The sequence below is a fragment of the Clupea harengus genome, chromosome 14 (assembly GCF_900700415.2).
Source record: "Clupea harengus chromosome 14, Ch_v2.0.2, whole genome shotgun sequence".
Taxonomy (NCBI): Eukaryota; Metazoa; Chordata; class Actinopteri; order Clupeiformes; family Clupeidae; genus Clupea; species Clupea harengus.
Genome location: NC_045165.1, coordinates 8,339,431 through 8,360,394, shown reverse-complemented (window position 1 = coordinate 8,360,394; position 20,964 = coordinate 8,339,431). Strand labels below are relative to the sequence as shown.

General features: G+C 41.8%; 1 protein-coding gene across 1 annotated transcript in view; it reads right to left on the bottom strand.

Moving 5' to 3' along the window:
* alk (ALK receptor tyrosine kinase) overlaps window positions 1-19,557 on the bottom strand; it is a 256,323-nt gene extending 236,766 nt beyond the window's left edge. Inside the window, exon 1 of the mRNA XM_031579809.2 lies at window positions 17,956-19,557. Within this exon, the coding sequence (XP_031435669.2) occupies window positions 17,956-18,685 (730 nt within the window). The 5' untranslated portion in view covers window positions 18,686-19,557. The remainder of the gene's footprint in view (window positions 1-17,955) is intronic.
* Window positions 19,558-20,964: the final 1,407 nt, after the last annotated feature.

Genomic DNA, 20,964 nt, shown 5'->3' with positions numbered 1-20,964 from the left:
GTACTTACTGTCACTGTGTTAGCAGAATCGTATTTATTGCATAAAATATGTTATATCATCTTGCAAATCTTGATATCTGCGCAGTATAAACAAATATTTGTTGCTTTTTAAACATGTTCAGTATTCAGTATTATGAATGTCTAATTGGTAACTAAAGTGTAACCATTTTGATATTGTTTTCTCTCCTCTCCCTCCTATCCTTCCCCTCCTCATGCTTTCTCTGTTCAGGGTCAGCCTTAGGCAAATGGGCCCTGAACCCAGTTCTGGGATAGGTTCTTCCCAATGTTTCTGATGAAAGGAAGGTTTTTCTTGCTACCATCATGTATGTTCTTGTTCTGTGGAGTTTCAGACATAGGGTTCTAAAAATGTCTTGAGATCATATTCGTTATTAATGTTGAATTGAAATTGAAATGTTACAGTTTACAAACGTATTGGTATAGTTCGCCAGTCATTCTTGAAAACTTTGGAAAAATCGTTTTTGATTTGATGAAATGATTTTGTTGCCATTGTGTGGCTTCTGCTGAGAAAAAAATTGTTCTTCACGCAAAAAGAACTTTCAAGTTTTATATGTTGCGTAACAACATATTACTTGCTGACTTTAAGTTACAATTAATTTCCCTTACGTAAAGTGAACAGACTACTTGTGGAATGATATGAAAGGTTTGAATCAGAAGCACAAAACCCAATTGCCAATGGCAGTGGTCATTCATTTTTCTCAGCAGTCATTATCAGGAAATATCGGACCTCTGAACGTTGGGGTGCCGAATCAATTCAATGGAAATTTCCACAGCATTCTGAGGAGCCATATAATAAACGCATACAACAAATACAAATGGCAAAATAATGGCTAATTATTTTGGAGGAAAATGGCCAATACAACAGAAATACATTTTAAAAAATTACATGAAATTAAATGACATTGCACTGATTCTGAATGTATGCATTAATAAGACAAGTGGTTAGTATACAGCTTGAAGTAATAAACTGAAATAAAAACTGAATTATGTCCCACTGAAATTATATTATATATTTTAAATTATAAATATTAACAGATTAGATTCTATCCTATGTAATTATGATATTATAAGATATTACCATGTTATAAAAGACAATTACCTAACACTTATTGTTCTGCAAAGTATGGTTTCCATTTAGTTATTTTATTGTAGTCTGCATTTATGTTGTCAAATGTTGTTGTTTGTATTTGTTTTCTGCTCAGCCCTTCCTCTGAAAGGTCACGCTTCCACAGTTCTGTACTGCTAGTGTTTTGCCCTGAGGTAAGGGCAGCATAGAATGTGCTATAATTATGGAGAGAAATCTTTGTAGAATGTTGTACTGCATTATATCAAGCAAAGAGGCAGTTGAAGTTTAAGTTATAGTCAGCCTAAATGTATTATGTGTTACCATTATCCTGTTTTAGCACAACAATCTTAAGTTAAATCAACTTAAAACCTCTAATTTTTTGGGTGCTCAGCATGATCTTATGAAAGCAAATGCCAGGGAGAGAATGCTCTGAAAAGCATTGGATGGGATTCAGACCACTGTATTTGAAAATGATTGTGTCAATTTTCTCTCTGCGGTGGAAAATGAGGAGCTCTTTTGTAATCAGGAACATTGGGACTGGACCAGATTGGTCACAGTTTGTTGGACAGTAGTGACTCTTGGCAGAGACACCGACGCCTCTGCCAGGCTTTGGTATTTACACTGTGTGAAAGCACAATTACATGCAACTGCACCGAGTCATTCAGATGCATAGAACACGATTTTAGATTATCTTTGCTTTATTTAAGCCACAAGATTTTGAAAGTGTCGGTTTAAAGCCACAGCGACATCTTAAAAGGCTTGTACTCCAAAAGCACATTTAGATATTCCGTGTACACAAAGTTTATATTACCTACAGCCATGAAGATGATCACCTCTCTATAAGGCCATCCATTTCAGACTACTATGGCAGTGATCCAGTTCCGGCCTGCAGGTTTAACTACGTCACATTTTCTGTTTGTTCATTGATTGGGTGCCATATTATATCCTCCATCCATAGACGTGTCAATAAAAACTTCCAGTCACAATGGTAATTACGTACAACGGACAGAAAACACATTCCATGATAAACTGCACCGATCAGGAGTACAGGCAAATTACTGCTCGGGGGAGGAACACAGTTTGTAGATTAGAGAGAGTGAAAAATGACAGGAGTTAGTGGACAAGCTTAATAACCCACCACGGCACGTTTATGACCCTTGAGCAGAGAGTCTCGTCTCGTAGCACAAGTCATTAATGTGAAAGAGAGAACGAGCACACATGTGTGTTGAAATGTTACTCAAATTGATGTTTGAAAAGCTCTTGGGAAGCGCTCTATGTGTCAATGGCTAGCAATGCCTTTGATGTTTGCGACCCAAAATGTTACAGTATTTCAGGAGGAGGAATTCATGAGAGGATATTTTTTCCCATGCAGAAGTTGTTTTTCTATTAATCTAATGGATGGTCACAACTGTAAATACCTACGGCATCATTTATTTTGATTTTGTGAGTTTAACAAGCGTGGCCTCCTACTCTGGAACTACTCTGTATTTCATCCAAGCAAACAGTGAAGTGCCACACTTTCACACGATTTAAAATGGTTTTGATGCTAAATAACACTCTGATTGGATTGCATGGCAAAATAGTTGCATTATCTGAACATACCATCACAGCGATGTGACAGAAAATTTCACGTTAGACAACAGTTTCAGACAACTGATTAAAATTGATGAAAAGCAATCTGACAGAACTGTCACCCTGTCCAAAACTGTTGCACCATGTTTATTACATACTAATAAATGCTTTGTGACAGTGGGTTCAGCTAACTTACCTCTGACAGATCAAATCCAACATTGTCAAAACTGCTCTTATGGTGGCCCAACCATATATATTGTGACAGATTTGTTTTTTTCAGCCCAGATATTCTCATATTGTGGTTAGTCCAACCCAAAACAACACACTTCTGTTTCACTCTGGTGTGTCTCTATCTGCCTCCAGTTATTCTGGCTTTCTACACCCTGAACAACTCAAATGGAACTTTATTGGCATGACGGTATTGGATTGGGTTTCAATAACTGTCACTCTTTCACAAACACACAACTAGAAACACTCACACAACTTCTTTCTTTCTTTCTCTCTCCCTCTCTTCATCTGCCGCTCCACCCCTGCATCTCTTCCTCCATCTCCTTGTCTCTTGGTCTCTGTATCTTATTTTCCCTGCGAATCATTCTCTAGTTATTTTCCAGATGGCCAACTTATAGCCTGCCCTTACTCCTGTGCCCTGAGACACTGATCACTTTGATGGGTGTCCACAGATCAAACCCACGCCGTTTATTCAAATGGGTCCTTCTCAAGACAGCCTGGCCACGGATCAATGCACACATCTCCACAGATCACTCATAGCTGCACTCAGGGTATACGCATGGCCTCAGCCACGTCCTCAAGTTCACTTTGAAATGATGTCCATGCCTCGCAAGCAAACAACAGATGCTACACTGGTGCTAGGACAAAGTCAACCCAACACAACCAAACAAAAAAGTAATAGAAAAATAACACATAAAAAGGTCTGTTTAGGTTTAGAGAAGCAGAAAAAAAGACATTTCACAGCACAGGACCTCAAAATCTATTAACTTCTGCCTTTCCCTTAGCATTCATGCAGATTAACAACAATGAAACCACCGTGAAACAGCCTAAAAAAAAAACACACACACAGATGAATTGAGGGATTGCAAAGGATCTCAACTTTAGACTTTTCTGTCTGGCATCAAAGGAGTGCCCTGATTGGTTTATCATAATGGGGTGTGATGTCCATGTGCCGTAGAAGAGCAATCCACTATCCACTTTACTGACTCTCCAGTCCAGACACACACACACACACACACACACACACACACACACACACACACACACACACACACACACACACACACACACACACACTAACACACACACACACACACACACAAAAAATGCAGACCTGTGTGGTGCTTAAAGTTCTACAACATTGTTTACGTTTACGTTTCCCTGTTTCGGCACACTGATATGTCATTGAGCTATAATTACCTCTTAACTGTTTCACTAAACTCTGAATGTCACAGGCAGAAGTGCATAATAATTACACATCAGCTCCTTTCAGACTTTGCTAACTCTAAAACGTATAATTTTACCTCGATCCTCCTCTACAAACTTTATCCTCTCTTCCCACTCTTCATTCCACCCTCTCAAGCCTAAAGACATTTTATGACATTTTGAACTCTAAACCGCTTGTGATCTGAAGCCCCATAATCGCAATCTCCATCACCACTTTAAGGACGGTCCTCAAAGGTTACAGTCATTCATCGCAACCCCGGGGTCAGTCTTAACCTTGCGTCATCTAAACTGCTTCTCTTTAAAGTTGATTTGCAAATTTGCTGCCAAAAAGTAGCTGTGGACACACTGAAGATTTAAGAATTTTCAGATGTGAGTCATGCCTCCAGAACCCCTCTGTACACAGCAGGGGCCGCCCACTGCAGGAAATCACAGGGAATAGGAAAAATGGCCACCATTTGATGCTTGCGTCTTTTTCTGCAGCGAGGGCTATAAAGTCAATGCGATCAATCTCTAATGGCTTCTTCCTCCTCAATGGTCCACTATTTAATCAGAGTAAGAGCACAAGGTAGCCTCCTGCCTGGCTGTGGCCATTCATTTGGCCTCTCACATTCATTTGTTTGTTTTTTTTATAGCTTCTACAGTGGGCTGCTCTCATTCATCGGAGGCCTGATTGAGCCCTGCTCAATACTAAAGCAGTAATGGGGAGGAGATGAATGGGCCGCCAGCCTTATGCTTCACTGCTCCGGGGCCTTCCAGACCCAGAGGCCTCCAAGCCATCCGTCCTCATCAAAAGCTCCTCTATTTGGAACTCCACATCCTATCAAGGCATGAGTGGGCACCCTGGATGAATCTCATATCAATGACCAGCAGATGGCGCCGGCCATGTCTTCAGGGAGAACGGATCTGCCAATCGCTACACAACTCTTGAGTTTGGCTGCCCAGTAGAAATGAGATCCGAAGCCACGAGGGATCTGCGGTGGAAGAGAAACTGCACGACTGCAGCTCACTGACCCAGACTAACCCAGTCCCACCGCACCATCTGTTATGTAGAATGACCATTCTGTGTCCCCACCACCCTCTCCCACCAGCTTCCACATAAAAACATTCAAAATTCACCATTTGCTTAATGTGTCATACACACACTTCAAAAGAGATCCATCCACAAGAATGAGACTGACTGAAAATTAATACGAAATTAGACCGTCTTCAGAACCAACAGCATGCAGGGTATCAAAGCAGATATGTCCACTCCTGTTCTTCACACATTTGTGAACCAACTTGATGCTCCAGAGATTTTGATTACTTTCCCCATGTAAGATTCGTTGGATGTCTGCACCAGATAAATCATCTTTAATGCGTACCCACAAATTCTGTTGCACACGCTCAGTTGTACACCAATTGTACTACATAAAGTGCTTATTGCAAAGTGCATGTTATCGGCAATAGAATTCCCAATGCACTCAGTCCAAAACTGTGGTACCTTACTGATGCATCCCTATGCTCAGGTGTTTTTGTTTTCATGCTGTGCTGAAAAGAGATCCACATATGTGACCTGCCAGGGAAGATGAGGGGGTCCAGCTTTGACCTGCCCACTGCAGTCATGGCTGATGCCAGCCATTGGCACTCTAGAGAGAAGAGGGTTTAACTGTCCAGTCACCAGTTGGATCAGCAACTTTTTTATTAATGATAAGCAAAATGCCGCAGAGGTATTGACAAGAGTGTTGTCAACCCCGTGAAAAAAAATCCTTTCAACCTTTTGTCAGACAGCCAGATTGGCTCATAGTGCCTCTCTCTCTCATTTTCTCTCTCTCCTTCCTTCACTTTATCTATCCATCTATCTCTTTTTCTCTCTCACTCCATCTGTCTCTCGAACTTTTACACTTGCAAAATGACAAGCAAGGTCATGAAATCCCTGAAAAAGAAGAATGAGTTAGTTACAGCGGCCAGATATATGCACCTTTGTCTGTCAAGCAAGGTCGCCATGGTGCCATCCAGCTGGCAGGGAGAAACACAGAGCTATGTAATACTTTAGGGGCGTAGTGCTGATGGCAAAATGACTGACTGAGCAACTCACGACTGCAACTCATGCAGTACTGACAAAGTCTGCACTTAATGTAAATGCAGCATAGTGTTAAAGCAACACTCAACCCATAAACATGAATCTTACCTCTCTCCAGCAACAGGGAACTGTTTCCAACACTGCCAAAAAGAAGAGTTGTCTGAAACCTGTGTTTGCCCACCATGAACTTTCAGTCATCTAGGCTATGATTGAATTTAAGACATTGCCGCACATTCCTCGAAAATGCGGTTGGTCTGTCCCCTTAATGCTTGGGCAACAATGGGGTGCAGAAAAACACAAACGGGCAAACAGCAATTTGTCACAGACAAATCCATTTCACATCAGCACCACAGAAATAAGAGCAGACAAACAAGTGAATGGCACTAAGTCGTCGTGTACCTTGGATGATTGATGTTTTCCTTTCCAACACAACATGCAAACAGCACTCCCCATTTCAACAGTCTTCAATTATTCGCCACCATATTTCAGCTGGAATAATCTGTGCTCTCAAGTGTGCCATGGTTGCCTTAACGCATTGAATTTTAACCTCAGCTTCCATTTTCCAAAACAGAGACTGAGAGAGAGAGAGAGGAAGAGACAGAGGCCGAGAGAGAGAGACAGAGAGGAAGAGACAGAGACTTAGGAAATACAAGTTGGTGAAGGCTTTGTGACTGAAACTTTTCCCCCGACTTTTTCTTTCACTCTCAAGCCAAGTAGATAAGCCAGCTGTCTGTGAGTGCATCTGTGCGTGGTCAGGCAGGAGCACCACTCTGTATTCAGCCCTGACGACCTGCCTCCGCTCCCACTCAACTCGTGGCTCGGGCTCTCCACGGAAAGCTCTCCACGCCACTGAGCACACTGGAGTCTGTTCTCTTCATGGCTCGCCTTGAGCAGATAAGCCTAGCGGGGCCTCGCCGATGCCTGCCCCCAACCCCTGCCTCACCCTACCTCTGCACTCCCCTCATTCTGCCACTCAGTCAATGTCCTCTCATCTGCACTCACCTCCTGCCTCTGTTTCCCTTCCCACCCCCAACCACCACCACCCCCCCTACCTTCACAATGTCCTCTCAGCTCTGCTTCCCCATCAGTTTTCTCCTCATTGCCTCTCATGCACACTGAGACCAGACAATGGGGCAGGCAGAGGCAGCAGGGTACAACGGTGTGCCACTGGCTTCTTCTGATGAGCCGAGGCCATCTCCACAAAATGAGGGGCTGTGGGGATTAGCGCTAAAAGCGAGCCCTGTGCTGTGCTCTGCTCTGCAGATTGCATCCTGTTAAGTGTGCACACTGTCCGCCTCGCGTTGAAATGCCAGTCCTCACTTGTTCCCAATTCCCCAACGGACCGCCAGAGCCAACAACCCGACTCCAGGATGCTCAGCCCTGGTGCAGGCATTAAAATGAGCTGTGTGTGTGTGTGTGTGTGTGTGTGTGTGTGTGTGTGTGTGTGTGTGTGTGTGTGTGTGTGTGTGTGTGTGTGTGTGTGTGTGTGTGTGTGTGTGTGTGTGTGCGTGTGCGTGTGCGTGTGCGTTAGAGAGTGACTGTGTGTGTCAGTGTGTGTTTCTGGTATTGGGCGGTGGGTGGGCAAAGGTGTATTTAAGCCTGACTGACTTTGTGCAGAGGATGTAGTTAAGGTTCAGTACATCTGCATGCATGTGCTGTGTGCATGTGAGAATGCAAGTAAGGCATACTTGCCTGCATTTATCCTGACCAGTCATATGCTTTTTGTTGCCTAGTAATGGGAATGCTGGTGAGTTTAACGCTGCTCCATCTGGCATCTGGTTTCTGGTTTATTTTCAGTCTTCATAATATAATAAGCCTATCGTTAGTTCGGCTACCTAACATTTGTGTCACTGAGTCTGTGTGCGGCTGTGAACTTTTGAAGTGCTCCTCTACGGCGGCCAGTCTCAGTTGTGAATACTGTCCCACCTGTGCCGAGCTACATGCATACCCCACTAGAGGCGTTGATGTTATACCCACTACGGCCACTAGAGGCGTTGATGTTATATTCACTGCGGCTCTGGACGCACCTTTGTTATTGATGAACAACGGGAAATATTATCCCCACCCTGAGGTATAAATAATGACCTCCGAAGCCTGCTCTCCACAATCAGTGTCAACGCCTGCTTCTGTGGGCGCCCCTCAGCTCTCCTGGACTGGTTGCTTCCTGACCTCATCACCACCACCCAGCCATGGAGGAGCTAATCACATCACATCTCATCCTCCTACACACTGCACCTGTGCTTGAAGATTCAGCCTTCAAAGTGGAATGGGATGTAGACTTTAACTATGCTCTTTTTAACATGAGACCTCTATCTAATTGTGTTTTATTTTGAATTATTTAATTTCCTCTAGTAATTTGGATTTAGTTTTCCTTCTAACTGAGACTTTTATTTTATTTTATTGTAATTCACTTTTTTTTTCTGTAACTGTATTTGGATTTTGTTGATGTGAGGGCACCTTGGGTGCCTTGAAAGGTGCTTTTAAATCAAATGTATTGTTATTATTATTATTATTATTATTATTATTATAATTTGTATTCACATTATCATGTGTTATAATGTGTTTGTGCATTGTTGTTCACATTATAATCAATTTAAAATGGCTTCTACAGCTGCTTTCACTGTGTTAAGTGCATCCATGACAATGTGGGTGGTTTTAATTGCTCATGCATAGCTGGGATGTGGAGAACAGGCAGGTTAGCATCTCTGTGTAGGATTATTGCAATTCAGCAGCAGATTTTGTTTCTTAAGCTTTGCCCAGCAGCAAACAGCCTCAAGCCCTCATCCACAAACCCTTATTCAATGCTGATATGGTTGTGTGGTGTGGATGTGGTTGTGTGGGTGTGGATGTGGTTGTGTGGGTGTGGATGTGGTTGTGTGGGTGCTGATGTGGTTGTGTGGGTGTGGTTGTGTGGTGTGGATGTGGTTGTGTGGATGTGTATGTGGTTGTGTGGTGTGGATGTGGGTGTGGATGATGTGCTTGACTATCAATATGTCGATATTTGTCTTAAAAATGCCAATGCCTGACTCTCCTATTACCATAACAGAGCATGGGTGCATGACAAAATCTCAAATTTCAATCATAAATTCAGTGCCATTTGCCTTGATCTTTAGGTGATCACATTCACAAACTTGGAAAGAAATAGACGGCAACATGTTTTCATTTTTCATCCACCTTAGGACAAAAATGTTTCTTCTTTTTAATTAATTCTCTGACACATGCAGCTAAAATTTCAATGGGAACATACATCTATCTGCCCATTCAGCTACTGCCTTTCATTAAAATTCATCAGGAGTTTAAGAGCAGAGGGGAGCGAGTTTATTGTCTCTCGACTTCACCTTAGCTTTGCACTAATTCCTAATCTTGCTTTCTGCTCGCACTCCTCTCACTCTGGATAAGCTGACAGTGGGACCAATATTCCCTCTCCCCTACCATCAGATAATTCTGACTAGATGGTAAAATTACAAACATATTTATGTGTAAATACTCCCGTCACAGAAGGGATTAAAAGTAAATGTAAGCAAATAGCACTGACACTGAAAAACAAACCAACATTCTGATCTTCTGCGGTTGATAAGCACTGTTGCACAATAGCATCTGTACTGCAGTCAGATCAGGCGTGTCAGCTTCTGTGGACTCTCCTGATGCCCAGTGTCCAGACAGGTCTCGTTCCAAAACCTCATGACTCGAATGGCAGCTAAACACTAAAACACTAATTAACATATTACTGTTTCCATGTTTGCATGTGATTTGTCCAAACTGTTGAGTTGCATTAGCCTGATTGGTCAAAATATGAGTGATTCTACAATTGTCATTCTAGGCCTATTCCTTTGGGTTTTTGAAGGATTTTTAAACATTTTAAGAGCTTTCAGGAAACCCAGTGGCTATTCTACTAGATGAATAGACACAGTTCAATGTTGTTGAGTTACTGTTCGAAAAGAGGACAGCAGCTGGTAGGCACCCTAATGACTAACTTATCATCACATTTTACCAGTTACATTTGGATGCAGTGAACCTTATTCTTCAAGCACAGTTTGGCACTGGGGCTGACCTTCTCAGCTGTATAGCTGAGCGTACTGTCTATGCAGCATCACCGTCTTGTTAAGCCTACCCAGTCCTAAAGGGTGACCCTTTAATCTTTTTCTCATGATCTGGCCTGGACCATTTTCAATTAAAGAAATATGATTAACTAACAGGTTCAATCTAACTAACAGGTTGGAGTGATATACCAGGAATCATAAAGAGAGATTGGGAACACCTCACAGGTGAGAGTTGGGTACCTCCACTGAGATCTTAGTTCTAGTTCCAAGATGTCTCGTGAGGAGGTCTCCTTTGCTGTGTTGAAAAATAATAATGCACTGTGTATATAAAGCAGGGACAGGGATGTGCGAAAGAGATAGAGAGTATTAAGGATGCAAAGAGGCACACAAGCAGAATTGCATCCTCTTATATGCACTTGACTGCCTTCACAAACACACACACACTCACTCATAAATACAGACACTAACATACATATTGTAGGGTTGTTCAACCATTTCCCAAGGATAGTGACAGCGGTAGACAGAGGTAGATGTTTCGGGCTTATTGACTATTGGATTACAACCTAGGAACGGGCAGTAGGAGTTGTCTTTCTACTGAAAACAAAAACCCCTTAACACTTCTACGAATGAACTCAAATTAATAAATAAATTAGTTAAATAAGTTAAATTGCTCAGGCTCTGTGTCATGGTCAATGTATTCTTCTAAGCACTGACAAGAATTGTGTGAGCCAATTGTATCAGTTCTTCGACGTCACCCAACATTCTCCTAACGTTCCGACAGTTATTCTACAAGAACAGCAGAGCAGATGTTTTTGAGCCTTGAATGATATGAGATGTATGTAGTTAGTGAGTTCGGTTATTTTGAACTGTTGATTTTTCTGTGCCTGTTTGTACTTTAAGACTGCCACTGTCTGTTCATGATGTCATGGCAATCTGAAACACCTGCCAATCGCTGCAATATCCCACTAGTCCCACTCTAACCTCTGATTGGACATTCCCAGAAGACCAGGGCTGATGGGAGAAGAATGTTCTCTTAGAGCATCAGGGACAGAATGTGGCCACAAGGGATTGGTTTGTGTTAAATGCATAACAATGGGTCTTAAGGTACAAAACCTTTCATTTTAATTTGAACTTTATTAAAGTGTTTGGGGGCTTCCTCTTCGTTTTTCCTGCCACTCCTTCTCTTCTCCTGTCTTTGACCGTGGGGATCATCTCTTCCCCTGCTCTCTTATTTTATCATTCTGTCTGCTTGTCTCTCCTTCACCATTTCTCTCATTCATTCGACTCAGGTTTGGTTATTCATCTCAGGTTTTTGTTCTTTTCTATCTCATGCATTCAGGTTTATTTGACCATTCAAGAGTATTTGGTCTAATTGGCATCCAACCCGTTTATTCACTTGCTGTTATTTATAGTTGTACTCATTCATTTGCGTTCACAGTCAGTTTGATTGATATTTGTAACATTTAAGCTTGCCTTGTATTGTTGAACTGTTCATTCATGAACCATTCATATAACTCCTTGTGTGCCACGCCATTACATCTAACAATCGGGTTATATACTACTTGGTAATATTTTAAGTCACATAATAATGTAATGGTGTCAGATTAATTTCATTTTTCCACAATATTTACCGCTCTAATGCTTTCTACTGTCTCATAAGGTTCACACAAGTATAAACCTTCCAGCCTGGTGTTTTCCATCATTGGTAACATTTTGGGTGTTGGCTCATTAAAACAAATTTTGTCTGATCCAGGGTCACTCTACGTGGAGACATAATCAGTTTAAGATCATTTATGTCTTTGTTTGAGAACAAAAGAGTTGAGGTTAACTCTGTGCTGGTTTATGACAGGGAGAGTCGGATTTATTTTGCGTGAGAGGGAGGACTGGCAAATGGAGGAAAGTGCGAGATTGGAAATTGCTGGCTGATGTCCATAGTCAATCTCAAGTTCCAGTGTATTGTTGCGACTGCTATGAGATCAGACATGGTGTTGAATTCTGAGTGTGAGTGCATCGTTTACTTTATTGAGTTAACAATTCCCTTTGAAGATGCGTTTGAGGAAGCAATTGAAAGGATGAGCCGCTAAAGTATGTGGAACTGGTAGCAGAAGCGAGGCAAAGAGGTTAGCAAGCACACACAAGACTAGTGGAGATAGGTGTCAGAGGCTTCGGAGCTAAATATACCACATCACTTGTGTTGGATTTTGGTTTTTGAGGAGAGTTTGGTTGTCTGTGGCTGCTGAAAAAGTGAGCCAGTGGTTGTGGCTGAGGTGCTTACAGACTACTTGGGGTTGTGAATTAACTTGAACACTAAAACTGAGATGCATGAAATCTTGTCAAGGTGTATCTGTTGTTGCCTCTGGTAGTGGCAGGTATTCTTGCCCATCATGAGTATGGAAGGGGGTGGGTCTGGGACGCCAGACACCACTGTTGAGCCTTCTGAAGGTGTCGTGGGCCCAGTTCAGCGAAACACTGATGAAGGAAAGTGCCTGCCTGAGAACTCCAGTAAATGCTCACAAAAGCAGCTTTGTTGATGTTGTGTCCTGATGTTGTATTTATGGTTGGGCAGTCAGGTTGTTGTGTTGTGGGCTACAGACAGTGCATGTTGAACTGTGAAGGAGTGCCTTACAACATGTGGCACGTGTTGTGGCTGTCTCCAGCCAGTTGGGTGTTGTTGTTGTATCCTGTTATATTGATAAGGCTGCTGGGAATGAGTACTTGCATGTGATAGTGAGAGGTTCTGGTGCTGTTGAAAGTCCCTAAGGTAGGCCTGATCCATCGAGAGATTATTCACCAACTGTATCTCAGTGTGGTATGCATCAATTGCTCTACCTCAGACTGTAAAGCACTCCAGCGGTTGGGGAAAACTGCCCAACGGTTTTCAAGGATGCATAGATTCAAGCAAGGCAAGGATTTACTCTCCTCCAATCCGAAGAGAAGAGCTTCTTCCCTGAGGCTGTGACTCGGCTGAACTCTACACCACAGCGCTAAGCATTGTTGCACTCATTACTGCACGATCTCTGTATATTTCTTTATATTTGCACTGCTCATTCTTGCACAGGCTGAACCCTTCACGTTGTTCAGATTAAAATGATTTATATTGGCCATACAACCAAATGCACATTTTTTGGTCTATGTTGGATTCTTCAGCAGTCTATGCTGTACATGCAACCCTTATATATCCACTCCCCTTTCCAACTCTGTCCATTTCACCCCTATGTATAACATCGTCTAACAATATATCATATAACATATCAATATATTACACATATTTAAAGGTACAGTATGTAGGGTTTAGTGGCATCTAGTGGTGAGGCTGCAGATTACAACCAACTGAATACTTCTCCCTTTCCAAGCATGTATGAGAAGCTACGGTGGCAGCGAAAGGCCCTCTCTAGTGCCAGTGTTTTTGGTTTGTCCATTCGTGGACGAGAACCCGCTCCCTATTTAGATACGAATGGCTCATTCTTAGCTAATGAAAACACAACGATTCATAGTTACAGGTGATTATACATACTGTACCATTAATAGTCAATAACACTGTACATACTGTAAGATACAGCATCTCTTATGGTTAACTGCATTGCATTGGCTTTGTACCTGTACTCTGCTCAATGACAATAAAGTTGAATCTATCTTGTCTAAAGTCCTTAATGTAAATGGAGCAGCGAGCTCATCACATGAGTTGGTGCATATTTCACATAAGACATAGCTTTTCATGTCTGGCTTTAAGCTGCGGTGCTCTGTTCTGGCTTAATAATACACAGAGCAATTAATCAAAAGCTCATGAGTTAAGGGTAAAACGCATGCAGCATAAATAACTGGAAACATGAGGGAATGGGAGCAACTATCAGAGACAGTGACCTTGAATTCTTCTCACATCAGACAGTAACCCGTTCCCATAAATTACATCTACAGTGATTTAATGTGCATATCTTTAAGGAAATTAGCAAAATATGCAGGCTAAACAAAAAAAATGTGCTGACATTGATTGTAAAATGTTTATCCCATTATCTACAGTCTCATCTCTGAGCATTTAACAGTAAATGCTGCAGTGATTAGTCCCATCAATACTTGACTGAATATGCGGCATGTAGCAAGTGTCCTTTTACGACAAGCACAGGGCATCTAAAGTTTATATATCAAATATAATAATAATAATATATCATACAGCCTTTCACGATTCTTCGCAAAGGCAGCAAACACAGCATGACCCATTTTGCCCACCATTTTGTCCTGAGTTGGAAGCATTTTTTATTGCACTTGACAGCGATATAACCCATTAGCATGTTGCTGTAGATAGATGGAGGCAAGTTCAAAGGCCAGCTCATTAGGATGCATTGACTGTTATCTGTGCGTCATTGGTCACACAGAAAATTAGAGTCCCTTGAAAGACTTGCTCTCGGAACCAAACCTGATCACCACACCGCTTTGGGGAAAACGGGAAATGTGTGGGCCAGATGTAATTGCTCAACAATGAATTTATTTGGCAGTGGCTCATTGAATGTCAGTCAAGCAAGAGAGTTTTTCCAGTGGCTTAAATGCCATAAGTAGTTTTTCGTCTCATTAATTAGGCTTCAAGCAGAGGATGAATTGTTTGGACTGCTCCACAGGAGAACAAGGATTTTGCAGGTAACCACAGCGTGTGTTACATGTGTGGTAGTGCTGTGCATATACAGTCTAGTTAGACATTCACAGACAAAGTTATCAAAAGGGATTAATTGAATGTATCCAAATTACTAATCCACCCTTGAAATTCATGATGGAGTTTTATTGGTTGTAAGCCCATTTCATATGAAAATACATTAATTATTCAGCCAAACCCAATTTGACTCTCTATTGATTTTCACATTAGTGGTTGACTGATACAAGCTTTAAATGTCAAAAGGGGACTGACTACCGGCAAACCCTTCACTGGATACTGCATGACTTGACATGATCTAATGATTCCACATCATGATGCCTAGTTCAGTCATTTAAATCTTGAAAAAATTGGTTTGTCTGAGGTAGGACATTTTAGTATCTTTACTTGAAATGACATAATCTATAGGTTCAAAGTAAATCAAGTCTGATAAATTCAATTTCAGATGATCACAGCATATCCAGATTGACGGTTTCTTAGGGAACAATGCATGCACTATCTTTGAACTCACGGTTAAAAACACAATCATGAATCATTGCTTGCAAAACGACAGTAAAAAATAAGATGTTTTTGTTGTTGCAGTTGGCCTCTCTACAAAACATTTATGAATTCTTAACTTACACTTTCTTCCCGCACAGGGGTCAACTGACACAGAACACACTTTTGCTGATTCAACACATTTCCGCCGATGCTCTATTTGTTTCTCAATAATCTGCATAATTACCCAACTGGAAGTTCAATAGATGCTGACACGGAGAAAAATCTGAGAGTGACAAAGAGGCGCTTTTTTTCATTTGGTTTGAGAATGGACCGAATTCCTCCCTAAGCTTTGCATACAGACAGATAATAGGCTTATGTTTTCAAAACAAATCCGGCGACACATGTTCTAAGCTGTACTCTGCTCTCGTTGCCCCAGAGTCAAGTCATCCTTGTCAGAGGCAACAAACCAAGAACTTGCAGACCGAACAATTGGATGACACTACAGAGAAAGCCCTAAACAGGGAGAAAAGGTCAGGCCTCACTGGAATCATGTGCACTGCATGTACAATACTATTGACAAGACATCTCGGAGATGGGCGAGAGAGAAACACACTGTTCTTGGCAAGTACCATTATCGATCCCTCCTGCACACCATGGAGGAGATAGGAAAAAAAACTTAAATATCTTTTGTCAGAGTTGCAGCCAAACTCCAACTCTCTTAACACTGCTATGTCCAGAGGGAATGAATATAAAAAGCTGTGCTGTTAAGAAGCCCATTCAGGTAAGAGAGAATGCTGCATTTGGTGGTGAAGTTGAACCCCACTGCCATGACCATGGCGATGATAAACAAGGTCACACCTTCCATTTGCTTGGAATGTGCCTCTTAGAGGAACTGCAATATGTCCTCTAATGAATTTGTGTCAGTTCAAAGCCTTACAAGACAGGTCGTCAATTAAATAATAGAATATGCCCCCCCCCCCCTCCCCCCATTTTAATCAGGTGCATGGCAACATCCCTTGTTCTAGCAATAATTTGTGCCCAACATTTTAATTGTCAACAGACAAAAACATTGAAATTGACACATACATTCAGAGGAAGAGACTTCAATTAGTTGCTGGGCTCTCTGCGAGAGAAGAAAAAAAATCAAGGGAGTGCAGAGGTGGGCATCTTTATGTTAGTGAGGAGCAGAATCACTCATTTCATTGATGTTTACACACGGTGCCAGTAGTGCCACAGAGATGAAGTGGATACAGCTGCAATAAGGGAAGTGTCAAATCCATCAGGGCAATGGCTGCAGGAGGCTTATACAAAAAAGACACTTACCCCATGCAAGGGAATTATGTGAACCCAATAATCAAATCTCAATCATCTGAATAATCCTTGAACAACAAGATTATTTTGCTTGTGACTTCACACATACATACATACATACATACATACATACATACATACATACATACATACATACATACATACATACATACATACATACAAACATACATACATACGCACGTACATACATACACAGTATATATATATATATATATATAATATATGTATGTAACACATAACACAGTTTTAACCATAGGTGTGGCAAAGTGGCCATTCAGAACAGGTCATTTCCCAAAGGCAACAACAGCAATTGTTACCACACATTATTAACTTGCTCAATGGAGATCCCTTCAAGAGGCATTGTAGAAAGGTAAAGAGAAAGAGAAGGCGACCAGCTGGAAAACAACCAGTGAATCAAAATCAATGGGCCCGTGTGGGTCCTGTTTCTCTGAAGAGAATGCAAGAGACTGGCATGTTTTACAGGTGGCTTGCATTCCCCTGCCATCTCTTTTTTCTCTCTCATTTCAGGTCAAAGCCAATCATCAAAGGCATGAAGTAATTATGCTGATCTGACTCCACAGAAGAAGCAGGGCTGCACCCAGGAGGCCTGTGCACTGGGTGAACTGTGATAATAGGTTAATGTGTGTGTTATCTAAACACGTAGCCCCACTATAATAATAATAATAAACTAGGCTCCACTGAAGTATCTGCTAGAATGAAGAATTAATTAAGAAGTTCAAAGACGACTCTTAGAAAGTAGGGGAAACTAAACATGATCAAATAAATACTGAAAAACCTATCTTTCTCATCCATTCTCTCTCATTCTCTCTCTTTATATCTACTGAACAGCTCTACTATACAGCCTTCCAACCAAGCAACAAATGATATCACACATATACGTCCTTGACATTTGTAACATACAGTACATAAAGGCAGGGTTACTTCAGAAACACACACACACACACACACACACACACACACACACACAAACAAACAGGTCAACTGTTGCTGTGCTGTTTATTGAATCAGCAATTCACTTCAGCAACTGATCTGCTGAGGGGGCAATAAGTAAGACTGGCACTTGAGCCACTATCATATCCATTCAAAACTAATTAGTCTTGTGTTGTGGCTTGATGATGGCTTGTTCACAGTAATTCCACATATCAGGTACAGAGTAGTCATTAAGAATAACAGCGTTTTAACGTTGTATAACTTAAGGAGACATGAACTATTATTTTCTCTAACAATATCTGCATTGGTATATAAAGTAAATTATAACAAATCCTGTGACTTACCACTTGAGGCGATCTGAAAGAAAAGACGGGGATCTGCTGCCCTTATTGCAGCGGAGTATTTGTCCTCTTTTCCCGGAACCTGCGCTTTTCGCTCGGGTATGAGTCGGACTCTCAGACGCCCCCCTTCAGCTCCTAGCCACCAGTCCAAAATACGAGTAAGGTCCATTTCCATGAAATAAGCAGGATAATCTTCATAGACAACCAGTCCACCACATCCAGTTTTGACCACATCCTCTCCAATCTCCACAACTACTTGATTTGATTTCCTGCTGGCTTTTGTCAACCCCAAATTCACAACTTTAGGCACCGGACGCTTTTGTCGATACGGGAGCTGTCCAGTGCTGGAGCCGTTCCCTTTCTCCTTGTCAACACTGTCGATTGCAGCCAACTTTGTGTCCAATAAGCTTGATATGGTTTTTTGCAAAGGTATACACTGCATTTTTAGGAATGCGCGCACCGTGTAGCACCCATTAAAAGTTACACAATCTCCATTTAGTGGTCGCTGAATGAACATGGCCATGTAGTATCGCAGGAGAGAGGGGACGGCAAAATCCACGGCCAGGGTCCTCCTTTTGTTTCTGGAGCTGTTTTTATCACTCGCATCCCCGCTACTATTGATGTATCCAGAGGTAGGAAAAGTGAAGCCGGTGGTGGTCCTTTGCGAAGCGCAATGCAGTTCAACGAGAAATGCCGCAGACCAAACGACTAAAACTAGTGTTCTGAACGACATGTTTTATACTTGAATGTACCCAGCTTCTCCCCTCTGTCTTCACTCTGCCTCCTTACATTAACACCGCGTTAATTCCAGAAACGAATCGATGATGATGCAGGCTCGCCAGCTCTTTTTCCAGTGAGCACCCGCTTGCGGTAGGGGCTGGCTTCACATTTGTTTTACTAGAGCATTGACTGTTGCTTTGGCGGTTTTAAACTAAAAGTGCCATGACCCGTCTGCAAATGATTTTCTGTTTATCTGTATTGCTTCAATGATCCGCTTTCTTCGGTGCTATTTGATATGCCACACAAGTCTTCTCCAGTACCCCTCAAAGGCTCCTTGTGTCTGTGCGTAACATGGGAGCACCAGCGCAAGAAGTCGTTTTGTCAGCAGACAGGCGCAGCAGTTCTATTCTGTGCATTTATATTTCTTCACGGAACCTATTGCCGATCCGTTTTGGTAAGTTATCTGTATGCCCTCCACGTGATCTTAATGTCAAACACCAAGGCTTAAAACGCTGAAGTTGGAGGTTATCGAATCCCGTCTGACTTTAAAACACACTCAGTAAAAGGTTGTCCGGACTTAGTGCGCAAATCACCTGCTCGTCCAATAAACTAGAATAGCCTTGCCAAACGTAATTTATTCACCCGCGAGCCATTGTTTCAGTGCGCATCTACTGTGCGCGAGGCTCCATGGTGCTCAGAAATTCGCTTCCAAAAGTCATTTGTGCATTACTTTGACGTCACCGAAAGCTCGTTAGGAATATATGAGACAAGCGGGTACCCGAAACTGTAATTACCGTTGGCACTTCTCGCCCGAACTGGCTGCAGCTGTATGGACATAGACAAGCGTGTGGGCTGCACCTTCAACACCGGTAGTGTCAGCGGTAGTTAGGCAAACGTCATTTGAATCTCATTTAAATTAGGCTGGCTAAATTGTGAGGGGCAAGTGACGCTTGAATTCTTTTCTAATGGATTTTCACAAATCACCCACCTTGGGTGGAAATTGCGTGAAAGCAACAGTCGTCAACTCATACTGAAATGTTTGCTCTGACAACAATCAATTTGACCACTGAGCTCACTAATGTCTCACGTTGAACAAAACACATTTGTGCCAAATTAAAACATTAGTTCCAATTGAGTTTTAAAGGTCAAAATAGTCATCCTTTTGCTGCACAACATGAAACTATAACCACTATATAACTGTATATATAGTATTTAACTGTGAACATGTTTTAATGCTTAATTTTTAGGCTAAGCATGGCTGCATGTTATAAAATACCTGAAACTAAGAAAATAGCCTGGTCCACCTCGACCTCATCACGGTTCTACAAAACTGTCCACTAGATGGTGGAGTTACACATGTGTTTACCCGGTATTAACAAAACGAGGTCCTTTTATAGAGTCGCAGTTAGAGATGTTTAAAAACAAGAGTTTTGGAAGTGGACAAAGTGCTTGCCCGACGAGTCCTATTTGTGCCACGGAAACAACCGCTGTGTTAATGGTGAAAGTAGTGAATGGAAACACAGTGCTCAAGATGAAGAACTTGGATCTCATTAGTAGTGAGGCGGGAGTTAACCCTCCCTTTCTGTGCTCAAAACGAAATCACACATTTTTTTTACAGATTAAACACCGTCTAACATCATGGAGAAAAGGGGTTGGATTTGTCCCCTTAATTAATCATTGTAACCATTGGGGGGGAAATCTATAAGAGTGTAATTCTGGTTTAATGAGAAGCCAATTTTAATGAAGTATGTCTCTTAAACACATGGGAGGGTCCTCTGAGATTTCAGGAACATATTGGAATAGAAACATCTTTAGGATGTGGTTTTAAATGCAACTTTTGTTGTGAGAAGTTCCAAACTGGACTCATACTGGCAGGCTTGGACACAGAAGGCAGGTGTGCCAGCAAGGAGGTGAAAACCCATGGGTGCCTTATGTTAATGGCTACAGATGTTGGAAGTATAATTCACTTGAATCGTGATCAGGAAAATTTGCATCATCCATTGTATCTTATGGCAGGAAGATTATGCCATTGGCGCATACTTGGAATACAGCCAAGCCTGTCTTCAAATTGAAGTGAGTCAATTATGCACATAATACCTAGCCCAGAGTGGCTGAACCTTGTAAGGACAGAGAATGACCTACGTAGTGTGTTAGGAAATTGCTTTAGAGCAAAGGCAGTCCCTGCATATAGGAATGGGTGGGTGTTGTTCTCGTACAGGTTAGGGAGTAACTGCATGTAACAGAGTTACATAATTGAATAAATGTAATTGTAATTAAATTAAATTACAGTTA